At 45.2% G+C, this 14,595-nt stretch overlaps 1 protein-coding gene across 5 annotated transcripts in view; it reads right to left on the reverse strand.

Moving 5' to 3' along the window:
• The window catches only part of RERE (arginine-glutamic acid dipeptide repeats), a 443,179-nt gene that overhangs the window by 46,488 nt on the left and 382,096 nt on the right, over positions 1–14,595 (reverse strand). For all 5 annotated transcript variants that reach the window (XM_032863320.1, XM_032863323.1, XM_032863322.1 and 2 more), the window contains one exon: positions 7,982–8,062. In XM_032863320.1, coding sequence (XP_032719211.1) covers positions 7,982–8,062 — 81 coding nt within the window. The remainder of the gene's footprint in view (positions 1–7,981; positions 8,063–14,595) is intronic.

Here is a 14,595-nt window from a genome sequence, read left to right on the forward strand (position 1 = left end):
TATAAGATTTGAGATCCAAGTGGATAAACACTGAATGCAAGCACTGTAACCACAGCTTACAAGTCTTCTTAAAGACCATTTCAAACCTTCCACTTGTTTTACTAGCTAATAAAATGGGGGAGGTCTACTTAAGCTGAAAGGTCATAAATGTCTCCATCTAAAGTCACCAGGTAACCAAGACCCAGTCATCATCGGAAATACGGGTTAGCAAATACCAACAGCAAATAAGTAACCAACCCTTGTTAAGCAGCAGTGTGTTCAGTAACTTTAAAGTCCAAGGTGGTTCATCTGGAAGCAGTGTCCATAAGCAATACGTCATACACAACCGAAAATACTCACATGCCATTCCCTCCAGTTCTGATACACAGGATAAGGCCAAGCATAGGCCTAAGACATTTACAGACAGAACAGCAAATATTCAAAGCCCTTGGTTTAAAAAGTCACCTAATTTTTAAAAACGTTCTTATGCCCTCAACATCAGCACCAAAAATTTCTTACATGCAAACTTCTTAACTGCTTCACTTACACAAGGGAATCAGCCAGTCATATTTAGATTACCCTAGTTAAAACTGGACCACTGCCCAGCCAAATATCCACACAGCTTAGACTATCCGATGAAAAGATTCAAGCTTCTGCCCAATTTTAATGGGAACAAACCCCCTGCATGGCAATAACTATAGGATCACAATATTCACTGCCAAAACCTAGTGCCTTTTTCTATTGGGTAATCACTTCTTCTTGAATGGAAAATTTCAACTTTATCTGCCCCTACTTGAGGACAAGTTATTAAGAAAAAAGGTATGGCACATGTCTCTCCTTGGACCCAATCTTGCCAACCTCTCAAAATATGAATATTTCTTCTTCATATATAAGGGGGTGCCAGGGAAAGAGAGTAACACCTGAAAACTCCATAGTATGTAAATATCTTATTAGTAAGTGAATGTCACCCCCCCCTTTTTTTTTAGATTTTATTTATTTATTTGATAGAGACAGAGACAGTGACAGAGATAGCAAGAGAGAGCACAAGTGGGGAAGAGAGGGAGAAGCAGGCTTCCCAGTGAGCAGGGAGCCCAGCACAGAGCTCAATCCCAGGACCCTGGAATCAAAACCTGAGCCAAAGGCAGACCCTTAACCAAATGAGCCAGCCAGGTACCCCATGAATGTCATCCTTTCAAATAAAAAGGTTTCTATTAGAGACTTAAATTAAGAAGTGCCTGGGTGGCTGAGTGGGTTAAAGCCTCTGCCTTCAGCTCAGATCATGATCCCAGGGTCATGGGATCGAGCCCCACATCGGTTTCTCTACTCAGCAGGGAGACTGCTTCCTCCTCTCTCTGTGCTGGCCTCTCTGCCTACTTATGATCTCTGTCAAATAAATGAATAAAATCTTTTAAAAAAAAAAAAAAGAAACTTAAATTAAGATCTAGGCTAGCCCAACTCACATACATGCCACAAGGAAAGAGGACAACAGTTTTTATATGAAATATGACAGGAGTTACAACTGTGTTCCTAGGAAAAAATGAAAGATAGGAAAAAGGAAGCTCTATTAAGAAATTCTATTATTGAGGGGCACCTGGGTGGCTCAGTGGGTTAAAGCCTCTGCCTTCGGCTTGGGTCATGATCCCAGGGTCCTGCTTCCTCCTCTCTCTCTCTCTCAGCCTCTCTGCCTACTTGTGATCTCTGCCTGTCAAATAAATAAATTAAAAAAAAAAAAAAGAAAGAAATTCTATTACTGATAATGAAAATAAGCCCAGATACAGTTAGTAGGTTTGAGATACTTTGTAATAATCTGAAAAGCAAAATTAAGTCCTAATAGTGAAGTAATTTACAACTTTAACAGAATAAAAGCAACACTTTTAAGAATGAATATGACTCATGGGTTTAGGATTCTGCAGTCTGCACTACTGTAAACAACAGTGTTTCCTAAACTTAACCAAGTATTCAAACCACCTGGGGAGCTGATTAAAATGCAGATTCTGGCTCAACCTGAGCAGCACAAAGCCCCAGAATCTGCAGCTGGACCAAGCTCCAGTGCAGCGAGAATGCGGGCCAGAGGAGCACCCAGGGAGCAGCGAGGGCACCCAGCATTCGCAGCAGAGGCCTCTGGTTATGTGGCTGTAACACAATTGTGTCCTCAATAGTACCAACCTATTCAGGAAGTCCACACGTTATGTAACATTAGATTAAGCATTAATGAGGCTAGAAAATTGTTTATCTAAGGTTTTAATCTGAAGTTAGATAAAACCCCATGCTGAATGCTCATACTAAATGCTCGAGTCATTCTTAACCTCTTAATATTAACAGAATCTTGATTACTCAGTCTTAAAACCTTTCTCAATAGTAGTTATTCTTTGCTGGGGGAATGTGCTTTTATGCAAAGGATATTTTGACTAAAGAAATGAGCAATTAATATTCAACAGTTATGTACATATTTAAGCAGAATTCATTCCCAGAAATGGGGCTGAGAAAAATGGTTGTTTTTCATATTACTTCTCAAATTAAAATTTTAAATCTCCAGTACTTTTTTTCATACTATCTCCCCAAAGTTTAAAAACAAAACAAAACACCCAAAACTTCAAAAGCAGCTGCCCCTTGGTCCCATTAAAAAACAAACAAACAACAACACATTTTCAATGGAGAAAATCAAGATAAAAGACAGATTTCCAGTTCCACAAATCACTTTCAATTCTCCATTTTTTGTCTTACAATGAGACCAAATTCTTACAAGAACCCCCTCTCTGGTCCTCCGCATCTTGTCTGCGCTGCTTAAGAATGCTCCCACGGCTCAGCTGAGACCTCTCCTTTCTGTTCTTAGAAGCCTCAATGGGTCCCTGAACGTCCTCTCTGGAGACCGCAGGGTCCCCATGTCTCCCTCCAGGCCCTAATTTTGGCCTGAGTCCAACCACATCAGCGCTGGCAACCTCCTCTCCACCAGGCTACTGTACGTACGGTTTGCAATTTCCTGTCTCCATGCCTTTGCTCATGATATTTCCTACAGCTGGAAAGCTGCTTTTCTTCCACTCTCCCAGCCATGGCCTGTCCAAAAACATATCCTTCCTTAGAGGTTCAAACACCACACCCTCCAATTAGCCTTCCAGCAGCACCCCCACCCCATAGACTCTTGTGCACACTTTGTGGGGCCTGAGCCTCCACCAAGGGCCTTAGCACAGATTGCCAAACCTGGAAAGCATGCACATGGTGTGCCTTTCCTGCTGCAACGCAGGGCACGGACGGCGCCTTGGTTCTCATTATAGACATCCCACTCGTTACAGCGCTTGGTGGGTATACAAAACTTTTAAAAATGAAGCTATATGGAATGTTTAGCTCTGAAAATGGAAAGTGGGTTAAAAAATGAATTTTTTAATACAGTAAATATTAATGCACCAGTACCCAGGATTACAAACCATACGAGTTTCATCCCTACTGCGCTAGGTGCTTAAAAATCAAACTACAGAGATGAGAAAGATAGTCAAGGCGCACACCTTTTCCACCTCCTCCCGAAGGGTAATAATAGCGTGCTGGAAGCACCTCTCGGCTCCGCCAAGCTGGGGCAGCTCACGCTGTCTTCTCGCCAATGTCAGCCGCACCTGAGGTCGCTGACCAAGCACTTCCTGTCTATAGTCCGACGCTGGCCAAGCTGTCTGCATAACAGGACTTAGAGCTATAAACAAAGGCCAGCCACTATTCAAGGGACAATCATCCAGGTGTCAGGCACAGAAAGCCTCTGATTCAAACACAGACATGTGCTCACTGTGAAAGAAGATACATGTCACTGTCATCGGAGTAATCATCTCATGATTCTGAAGAAAACTGCAATGTGTATAAAAATAAAACAAAAAATTATTTTTGGAACGCCCATATTTTGTACTATTTACAACACGGGTTTCCTTCCTGGTGATTTAAGATTCAATTCTATTAGGTGTCCTATTTTCTCAAGCACTACCTTAGCATCAGGAGGTCATACAATTCATCGATCCAAAGACTGTGTGGCAGTGCTCAAAGCAGGAACCCAGAGGCCTGACTTGCCCTCATCTCAGAAGCTCAGCCACTGGGACACTTGCTCTGACTTACACAAACACACTAACCCTCAAGACTCTGATGTGGATTAGGCCAAACAGTGTCTTGAGAGAGAAGAGGTTACAGCCAAGGGGAATCTGAGATGCTCAGCAAAGATCCTTCGCCATAATCTTCCTACTAAATACACATCTTAGAAACATATTAAAGAAGGTAACCAGTTATAGAGAAAGGAAGAGAGAGAGAAAGGTAGTAACTCAGGATATCTGCACAACCATCATACTAAAATATTTGACTTAGTTATTCTCTTGGGCACCCTGAGGTTAACCTGTAATACCCACTCAACTAAACTTCTATAAATAGTTAGTTTTCCACAATCACAACCACTGTTCTCAGAGAAAAGCCAGATTTAGCTCTTGTATAATAAACACCAGAAGCCAAAAGAACTAGGAAAGCGGTTTATGTCCATGCCCACCAGCAACCTCTGTCTGCAAAATCACACTCAGTGCTAGAGTGAGGATGCAAGTCTCCTCAACACGACTCCCGAGACAGAGGAAACACACCCTTTAAACCAGGCGCCACCCTTCACCCCTCCCAGCTTTTCAACGGATAGGGGTTTTCCCAAGACAGACTATAAGGGACAGGTCATTTCTTTTCATACAGGACTGGTATGTTTACAAGCGGAAAATAATTCCGTACCTTCCACAGCACTGAGCTACTTCAGGTAGCTAGGACCCTTACCCAGGCTAAAAGTATTCAGGGTGGATGGGAAGAACTGTCATCTTCAAGTGTTTTTATACACTCTGCATCATTAGCTTACTTAAATTCTCGAAACAATTCTAGAGGGTAGAATGATCACCCTATTTTACACAACAGCCAAAGGTATACAAACATTTCATAAAGACTGTGGCATCTATAAAATCCTGACAAAGAAACGCCATTTTATTTAATTTTTTTATTACTATGTTCAGTTAGCCACTGTAGAGCAGTACATCACCAGTTTTTGATGTAGTGTTCAAGGATTGTTACATATAACACCCAGTGCACATCACATGTGCCCTCAATTCCCATCACCTTGTTACCCACTCCCCTAACCCCCAGAAACACCATTCTAGAGTAGGTAATTCTCCAGTCCTTGTCAGGATTTGACCTGAACTTCCCAATGAACAGCTCAAAGCACAGTGCACAGTTAGAAGAGGTCGTCAAGTACTATAGTTACTGGTAAGGCCAGGAATAGAACACAGGTCTGGTGACCCTCACGCCATGCCCAGTTGGGCGTGTTCTTTTGGATGCTGATACCCTTCTGAAGTTTCAAGTCAGTTGTGAATAGCAAATAAATGAGTTAATAATTGTGGTAAATAGAAGAGAATGTGGGAAGTATCTAGATTAGAGGAATCTGATATAAAAAAAGGCATGACCATATGAAGCTTTCTATCTACCAAGGAAATTCTGAACTAAGGACACTAGTTCCTGCAGATTTTCTCATTTTCTGCAGCAAAAATGAAAAATAACCTTTGCCCTCCCCACCCTAGCAGTTGTGAATGATTAGCTTGGTTATGTTGATAACTAAGGAAAATATAAAATGACTGCCTCTCTCTCTCACATGATTAGAATACTACAGATTTACCCTACCACCAAACTCCCCCAATTCTAGGCAAAAGACGGCAGGACACTAGGAACGTTTAGCCAGCGTCAGCCTTAATAAACCTTCCAGTGCTGCCAACAACTCTCCTGGTAGCGCCCATGTCGTGCCCTGATGAAAGAGGCTGGAAACAGGAAGGCTGCTGGGTACCAGAGGAGAAGTGAGGAGAGAAACAACATGGCTGGAAAACAGGGATGGCAGTGATGGGGAAGGAAGGGTCTCAGGACAGAGATGCCTAGAAAAGACTGGAGAACCAGCTCAAAAGGCTGGTAGAGCAGCGACTTCTCTGTGGGTGAGGAAACACTACTAATTGAGTCAGACATTATCAAGAGCAAGGGGAAAAAAAGGATTAGAAGGCCCTTACCTAGGCTAAAAATTATTCAGATCTGTTTTCCACTAAAGAGATAAAAACACTAGATAAAATTGCCTGGCACTTCCCAAATGCTGGACAGTAGATTTTAGATTCGACACTTAATCTAACTATTATCTAACTAAAAAATAAACTACTATAAGTTTATTTTTTAAAACAGAAAGTTAACAATTGTCAAGCCATATCTTGTATCAAATTCTTCATGGTTTGCAACTTCTAGCAGAGCACAGGGAGAGAGAAAACTGGAGCCGAGAGGTTACATCAGACCACATCTACTCATGGATCTCACTTTCATTCGAATTTGGCCAAACCAAAATTCCTTCACTTGGGTAAAGCATTTTAGTTTTATAAAAAGTACATATCAAACTTCAAATAACTGAAATCCTCAGAAAATTTAACAGTATTTCTTTCACTGTTCCACATTAAATACCTCTTTCCAATGGGTTCTGGGAAGAACCCCCCCACCGCACCCAAGGAAAAAAAGTTGATGATATAGATCGATTACAGCATATATTTTATCTTAATGTCTATCAACAGTTCCTTCTTTTTTTTAACCATTCTCAAAATGATCTATCTTAGCATATTTAGATGTATAATAAACATTGAAAGTTTAATGTAAGTATGACTGGTTGATGCAAACCACTGACTTATATAAGGATGTGCTTGAAATCTCAGAACCTTTCTTCCCTATTATGAGTTACTGCTGTTCACATAAGGTACCACACAGAAAAGGTGTCTACAAACAAACAGCCCACTGAAAAGAGAAGAAGAGAAAAAAGAACCAACTCAGAATAAAAGAATCAAAATTGAATGAGAGGAAATCAATCAACAACACCCAATTAGAAAATTAAAAACCAAACCAAACCAAAACCACCTAGTCCCTTCTATAATGGATATTCTCCGTTTCCAACTCCACTCAGGGCGGTTGGGGGTGGAGTGAAAGCAGCTCCATGTCTAGATATTTGCCCTCCACCCCCAAGGCCCAAGAAGCACTTCCAGTAACGAGGCTCTGCCGAGGCCAGAGACATTAGGACATGGTCGGTCCCACTCCATTCCCAGCCTCCCCGTTCCCCAGCTCAGTCAGAACTCTCCACACCCCTCCAATTCCACCTGGAGGGAATTCAGGTAAATGTGACTGAATCCCCTGCTAGTTTTATCTGCATATAACCCTACCCTGAACTTTCCTCAGCAAACCCTTCTACCCCGAGTTTAGCAAAATATGGGATTTCAGCTTTGTGAAATATCAAAGGAATTTGTAAGACACTCATTTAAGAAATTTATAAGAATCCTTGTGTATCTGTGTGTCCAATGAAAAGTGCAAACTTTTATTTAAAATTATTTATTTATTTAGGTAATCTCTAAACCCAACGTGGGGCTTGAACTCATGATCCTGAGATCAAGAGTCTCATGCTCCTCCAACTAAGACAACCAGACAGCCTGAAAAGTGTAAACTTTTAAGGCTGGAAAATTAAAGAGTTAAAACTACTCTTCAAAACGTAAGTAACATGAAAGAAAGAAAAAGTCCCCAGAGAATTCAAAGTCTAGTAAGCCACAGATCTCTTCATTCTATTGCTTGGTTGATGACTTCTGTCAATAACCAAATCCAATTGGTGGTAAATGACATTTCCTGTTTCAGCCACTATATTTACAATTAGATGTTAATGGCTCAACACCCCAGACAACCCTCAACTAACCCTCTGTTGTCAAAGACCTTTCTGTTCTTACAAGGGAATTAACTTTCTTTGTGGGGGATAAGCATAATCTGTCACTTTGCTATCTAAAATCAGGAGCTAAAACTAAAAGTAAAGGAAGTAAAATGAAGAGGATCCTAGAGGCCAGCCAGAGTCTGAGCACAGCACCGGGTTAAAGGAAACCATTTCGTAAGATCAAGTGCAGAGAAGCAGCAGGGGTAACGAGGGGGAAAAAAATCAAGTTACATAAAGTCCAATTGTACTCACTGTTTCCTTATTGGGAAGCAGCTCCTTTCTAATTCTGAAGAAGTTCTTGCCGTACTGCCTGAGCCCCTTAACGAAGCGTTTCTGTGATAAAAAGAAACAACAAATGGGATGTAAAAACCAAAAACAAAACAGGATGTCAGCAAAGCAAAGATATCTGCAATCAGCAGAATAACAACCACAAAAAAGTCTGAGCTAGGGAATACTGACTAGGCTGGGAGACAATTTCAACAGTAGAGCTGGGACCCCCTGCCAGGGCAGGCCCTGGACAGCCGCCATCAGAACCCCAATGGCACACACCAGACAGGTTTGGGAGAAGGACATCCTGGGTCTGAGGCTAAGAAGCAATGCAAGCTCTCGGTGCCACAGTCTCAGCATTGGTCCACGAAGATACAAACAAATATCCTCCGTGTTTCAATAAAACAGCACAACTGCTTTTCACCTGAGAACGAAGCTTCCCAGAGTGTTGAGCAGAAACGAGGGAAAAGGAATCAAACCTGGAGACTTTTCTCCAATAGGTCATCCTAGAGGGATTAAAAGGCCCTTTCGTTAATCCGAGGAATTCGCCAAGAAGACTGCGATATCCACAGAAGCCCACTGGGAGCCGGAACCCCAGCTGGCCTGACCCGCCACCGCCGTCATTAAAAGCCACTCCAAGGCACCAAATAATCATCAGCACCCCTTCCTTCTTTCCCACACTCCCCACCATGCCCCCCCCCCACCCCGCCACCCCAGCAGTCCGGAGACTTTCACTTTGTCCCATTCCTCCCAGGCAGCCCTTCCCCAGCACCGTGGGGTCAGCTCCCAGCTCCCCGACCCCCACCTCAGAGCCCCCGGCGTGGGGCTCGCGGTTCGAAGCCTGGTCCCGCACGACAAACCCCAGCCACACTTCCCAGCCGGGCGGCCCGGCAGCCACAGGTACGCCGCGCCGGCCGCACTCAGGGTCCAGGCGGCGAGAGGCCGCGCCTGTCACTCGGCTCCGGCTCCGGCTCCCGCTCCACAAAGCACAGGGCGGAGGCGGCCGGGGCGGCTCGGCGTGTGACCGCGGCGGGGCCGCGCGGCGCGGGGCGCGGGGGGCGCGGGGCTGGGGCCGCCGCTGCCGGGGGAGGAGGCTGGAGCGCGGCGCAAAGCCCAGCGCGGCCGCGGGAGGCTGCAAAAGGCGGCCTGGATCGCCGCGCCGCCCGTCGGCCCGAGCTCTGTCCCGCCTGGCCCCCAGCCTGAGGCTCCGCGGTCAGAGCCTCCGGCCCCCGGCGCTGGTATCTCGGTTTCCTCCCTCCGAACAGCAGGAGTAAATCCGAGCAGCAGAGCGCAGAAACTTCCTCCCTACCGCGGTGAGCGCGAGCACAGGGCACCCGCGGGGCCCGAGCCGGCCCGAGCCGCCACTCGGGACCCTTTCCAGGCCGCTCCGTCTCCAGTCCTCCTTCCGGGCGGGCAGAGTCAGCAGCGCGACAGCCACACGCCCACCGCCCTCGGACTGCGAAATGGGGGGGTGGCCCCGACGACCCTCACGGTCCCTTCCGGCCCAGGATTGTGGCCGGCAGCTCCGCCCGGCCCAGGCATTAGCCTGCACCTCGCAGGGCGCCGTTTCACAACTAAATCACCGCGGAAGCTTCCCAGCCAATAAATCACCTGCCCACCGGGAGGAGAGTCCCTCCCACTCCCGGTGTTTGAGACCAGTCGGGCAAATTCAGTGAACAGCCAGACTTGGCCTGCAAGACAGATCTGCAACCTCCTACTCCATTCCTGGAGGCTCTGCATTTTCAGCTTTCACCCCCTTTCTAAGATATGACTCATCATTGTCAGTTTCCAATACAGTTTGTATAGTTCAAAAGAAAAATCTGTCAAGGCACAAGAAAGCAGCTCTCCTCTAATCTTAAGAAGAGTGACCTTTGTTACTTGCATGATCAACACGCAGCCTGAGCTCTGTGCAGAACGTGTCCTCTGGGAATGCTGCAAGGCAATAAGACTGCCCTGCCCTCAAGGAGCTCCAGTCTGGCCGGTGGGCAAGTGAAGGGATCAATCTCTGGGCCCTTAGAAAGGCAGCAGAGGGACAAAGCGCTATGAATGGGACTAGAAGAAGGAAGCAACTTACTCTGCTGGTGTCTTAGAGGAAGTGACAAGGAAGACCAAGCCTGCCAGGAGGGCTCCAGCAGGGCTTCAAGCAGAGGAGTCAGACAGCAAGGGCACAGAGAACATTCTAGGAACTGCAAGGAGGACAGGGTATACAGAACGGAGTGCCAGCAGATAAGACTGAAGAGGCAGGAGAGATCAGGTTGCAGACAGCCTTTAAGCCAGGCTGAAGTGTCATGGTCCTAACGGTAGGCCAGTTAAAAAGCACGAGCCGTCCACGGAAGGACTGGATAAGGGTTGCTCCAGTGGCAGTGTGGCCTACGTCACGAATTAGGGACAAACTGGCTGCAATGCACAGACTAGTTAAGAAGGAGGCTGGTGAGATAACTAACCCAGGTGTGAGAAGAGGGCCAGAACTCTACCTCAGCTATCAGCTTCTTAATTTGCTCTTTAAGTAATTACTGAGCATACAGCACTGGGAGGTATTTTTTTTAGGGGACAGCCATAGACCTTTATTAAAACTGTGATTCATTTTCACAAGGTAAGATAAATGTGTGTGAGGTCATTATAGAACAATCTGAGACTTCATTCAGCCGAGCATAAGTAGTGAAGTGTAACTCATCAGTACAGCAGGGGAGCCAGAAAGAGGGATGGAGGGTCGTAGTCCAGGATACCTTCACCAAGGCAGCGAGACAGGCCAGACCACGAAGAACCAACAGCATTTACAGAGGTGGAGGGGGGTGGGAAGACCCTCCATGAAACACAGAGGTGGAGAATGGGAAGCAGGTTCCGGGTGCGGGGGGCTATATAAAGTTGAGGTGGGTGATCTGGCATGACTCAGATGGTGGAATGCCAGGACTATGTAATCTGAATGTAAGCTTGATGCCAAAGGACATGCAATAGACTCACGGTGCGCAGGGGGGGGGGGGGGGGGCTGGCACAATGAAGGCAGCAGCTTAGAGAGGAAAAGTCTGAAACATCAGGGTAATGTGTCAGATTTGGGAAAACTTGAGTTCACGTCCCGATTCTTCGACTTATTATGATGTAATCACCAAATATAATCCATTCAACTAGTGGTTATTAAGTACCTACTATATGCTAGGAACCTCACATACATTAACCCAAAACCCTTACAACCTAGAAGTATTACTAGTACTATCTGCACTTTCCAGACAAGAAAGCTGAGGCACAGATGGTTAAGCAGCCAGACCAAGGTCACCTAACTCTTCAGAGCAAGGACAGAATACAAACCCAGGGTCCAAATTCCAATTCCTGCAGTGCCACTCTCTCAGTAAAATGGAGATAAGAGTCTACAGAGGGAGCTGTTTTCGGTCACTGTACCATTACCTGTGACTCTGCCCTTTCCTGCTGGCCCCAACCACATCACCAATTCCTACTGGCCCCAACCACATCACCAAGCCCTCAGCATTCTTCCTAAGAAAGGTCTTTCAAAGCCCTCCTTTCTTACCCATTCTGATGCTAGTCTCAGGCCAAGCCCTTATATCTCTCTCCTAGTAGCTACAATATTAGCCCATCACCCCCATCCAGCTATGTATAAGCCTCTACCAAGGAAAATTTCCAAACCACACGTCACCATGAGTCCCATACTGTCTTGCCTCAAACCCCAACTTGAAAAGAGCTCCTTGGCCTCTTCAGAATGGTATTTACGCCCCTTAGCCCTTAATTCAAGACCCCTAGGATCCTGTCTCTGCCTACATTTCCAATCAGATGTCCAGTAATGGCAACTGGCCCGCTGCACCCTTTGCTGAATTCTAGACTCTGGGACATCTTTTCTACTCCTCTCCACAGTCTACCCAAGGTACTTTCAGCTTACCTCAAACCCAAGCTCAAATCCCTCCCCCATGACTTAAAACTTCCCTGACCATTTCATCCCATTCACTTGGCATTGTTTATTTGTATAAGGCCTCACATACGCATGGAGTCTGTCAGCCCTGAGAAGACAAGAAGTGTATCTTCAATCATTTTGCCTCCATAGCTATAGCATTAGGCAGTTGGAGCTCCCTGGTTTGGGATGCAGAAGTGAAACAAGCATGAGATGACAAGGGCCTGGGCTTGGGTGGTCAGGGTAGAAAGGGACTGGTAAAAGCCAAAGAATAAATCTTGAACTCTAACAACAGAGTTGACCTGCTCAGCTCCACGGCACCAAACTCTGCAGATTTTCCTCCTATCAACAGTCTTGATTCTTTACTCAACTTGTACATGTTAGAGCTCTTCTCGAGGCTTTGTTCTAGGCCTTCTGTTCTCCAAACCCCCTCCCAATGTGATCTCTACTGCTTCCTTGGCTTTCAGTATCACCCAAGATTGTCCTTACTACATCTAAGGCTACATCTATGGTTCCGGTCCAGCGGGAACACTTGCTTGAATGTCTCAGAGACATTTCAAACTAACTACTTCCAGAGATATGAATTTGAAATCTGGTGGTGAACAAAGACCACCAATGTCAATGTGTATCACACCATTCGTCCTACTTGGAAAAAAAAAAAAAAAAAAAAAGAAAAAGAAAGAAAGAAAGAAAGAAAGAAAAAAAAAAAAGGAAGTAAAAGCTTCATGTGGCCTGTACTGTTACTTCTCTATGGAAAGCCACAAGGCCTCAAAACTGGCAAAACATCTGCTTCTCAGAGACCAGCCTTTACCTTGTGGTTTACCAGAAATATAGAGTAGCCTTTAAAATCGAAACAAAGCCAACCCACTCAGAGCAGCCAATGATGAGAATAGGTCAGTATGTTAAGTGGGTTTCTGAGGCCTTAGGCTCCTTTCCCTCTATTAATTCATCTCTCTTCAAATGAGACCTTGAAGGTTTTCAGACTTTAATTTAATAATTAACGCTACTGACTTAAAAACAGGCAGGTACTATACGCTTCTAAATGAAAATTCATAGACACAGTCTGTTTCTTAATAGCCTTTGAGTACTTGAACTGAAATTCAGCATGTCCAGTGCTGAAATCCAAGCCCTTATGAATTACTTCTATGTCCATTAGTTTTTCTGTCCCTGGCAGTGCACAGATACTAGAATGCTAGCATGCCGGGGGGAAGGAGAAAGAAGACTGTTCATTTATGAGGCAGTAACTTTGCCTCAGTCACTGCTCCCAGAGCTCAGCAGCCCTGCCTTTGATACTCCACAGGCTTGCTTGCCATCCAGCCACACTCAGATGCATGAGCTCAGGGTCTTGGGGTGTTGGCACTTGTTTCTCCGGCGCTGTTTGTTTCCATTCAACCTGTGTGTTCCCCAGGAGCACAAAACAAGTCCTTTTCTATTTTTGAACGCCAAAGCCAGATGAGATCCAAATATAAATTTATTTATGGCAAGGACACTGTCCTTCGCTTTGTTTTACAACTTAGTTTGCAACTGTGCTCCAGTTTTTATTTTATTTATTGAAAAACACTTTGAGGGGCCCTGGGTGGCTCAGTCGGTTAAACATCTGCCTTTGGATCAGGTCATGATCCCGGGGCTTGGGATGGAGCCCCTTGTTGGTCTCCCTGCTCAGCGGGGAGTCTGCTTCTCCCTCTCCCTTTGCCCCTCGCCCGACTCCTGTATGTGCATGCACTCTCTCTCAAAGGAATAAAATCCTTTTTAGAAAAAGAAATATATTTTGACATATATATTTAAGATGTACATGTTAATTTGATTAATTTATATGCTATACTATGACTCCCACTGTAATGATAACTGGCACCTCTATCATGTTATATAATTATTCTCCAGTTTATAGATAATTTGCCATAGTTTTCTATTATTGAGCTGAAACTTTATATCACCATTAGGAGTTACCTACCTATAATTCCTAGTAGAGACCATTTAACTCCTGGCTTTAAAAAGTGAGTTACCGGAACATAGCACTTTTAACAGAATCTGCAATGCAAAACTCTATATCTCGTCGTTCTCAGTAGAATGGGAAGTCCTGGGATCTCGTCTGCTCCCTGTACCATAAAGGAAATTCTGATAAACAGGATATAATCTTTTAAAAGATTATTTATTTATTTATTTATTTGACACAGAGAGAGAGAGAGAGAGATCACAAGTAGACAGAGAGGCAGGTGGTGGCGGGGGGTGGGGGTGGCAGGGGAGAAGCAGGCTCCCCGCTGAGCAGAGAGCCTGATGCAGGACTCGATCCCAAGACCCTGAGATCATGACCTGAGCCAAAGGCAGAGGCTTAACCCACTGAGCCACCCAGGTGCCCGATAAACCGGATATAATTAATAGAAACTAACTTTAAACAGGATATAATTAATAAAATAAGCATAACTGGGTCCAAATGAAGTAACGCTCTCCTTACAATAAAGCAAATGTTCAAAAGTTCCTTGTGCTGTTGCTGTGCCTGCCCCATGTCAAAGCCTCCCAAGCCCTGTGCACTGGCCTCCCCAGATGCTGACCCTCTCCACTCCTGGGGTGGCGGCGTGGGACTAGGGCAAGCATCTTCACCGTCACATGTCAGTGACAGGAGAACGTAGGGAAACAGCACGCTACGCAACAACAGAAATGGCTCTGCTGAGTGTCACAGCCACACGCCAGGCCCTGTCTCAAGGAC

Source organism: Lontra canadensis, unplaced genomic scaffold (genome assembly GCF_010015895.1).
Source record: "Lontra canadensis isolate GAN:19392208 unplaced genomic scaffold, GSC_riverotter_1.0 scaffold25, whole genome shotgun sequence".
In the NCBI taxonomy this organism is placed as follows: Eukaryota; Metazoa; Chordata; class Mammalia; order Carnivora; family Mustelidae; genus Lontra; species Lontra canadensis.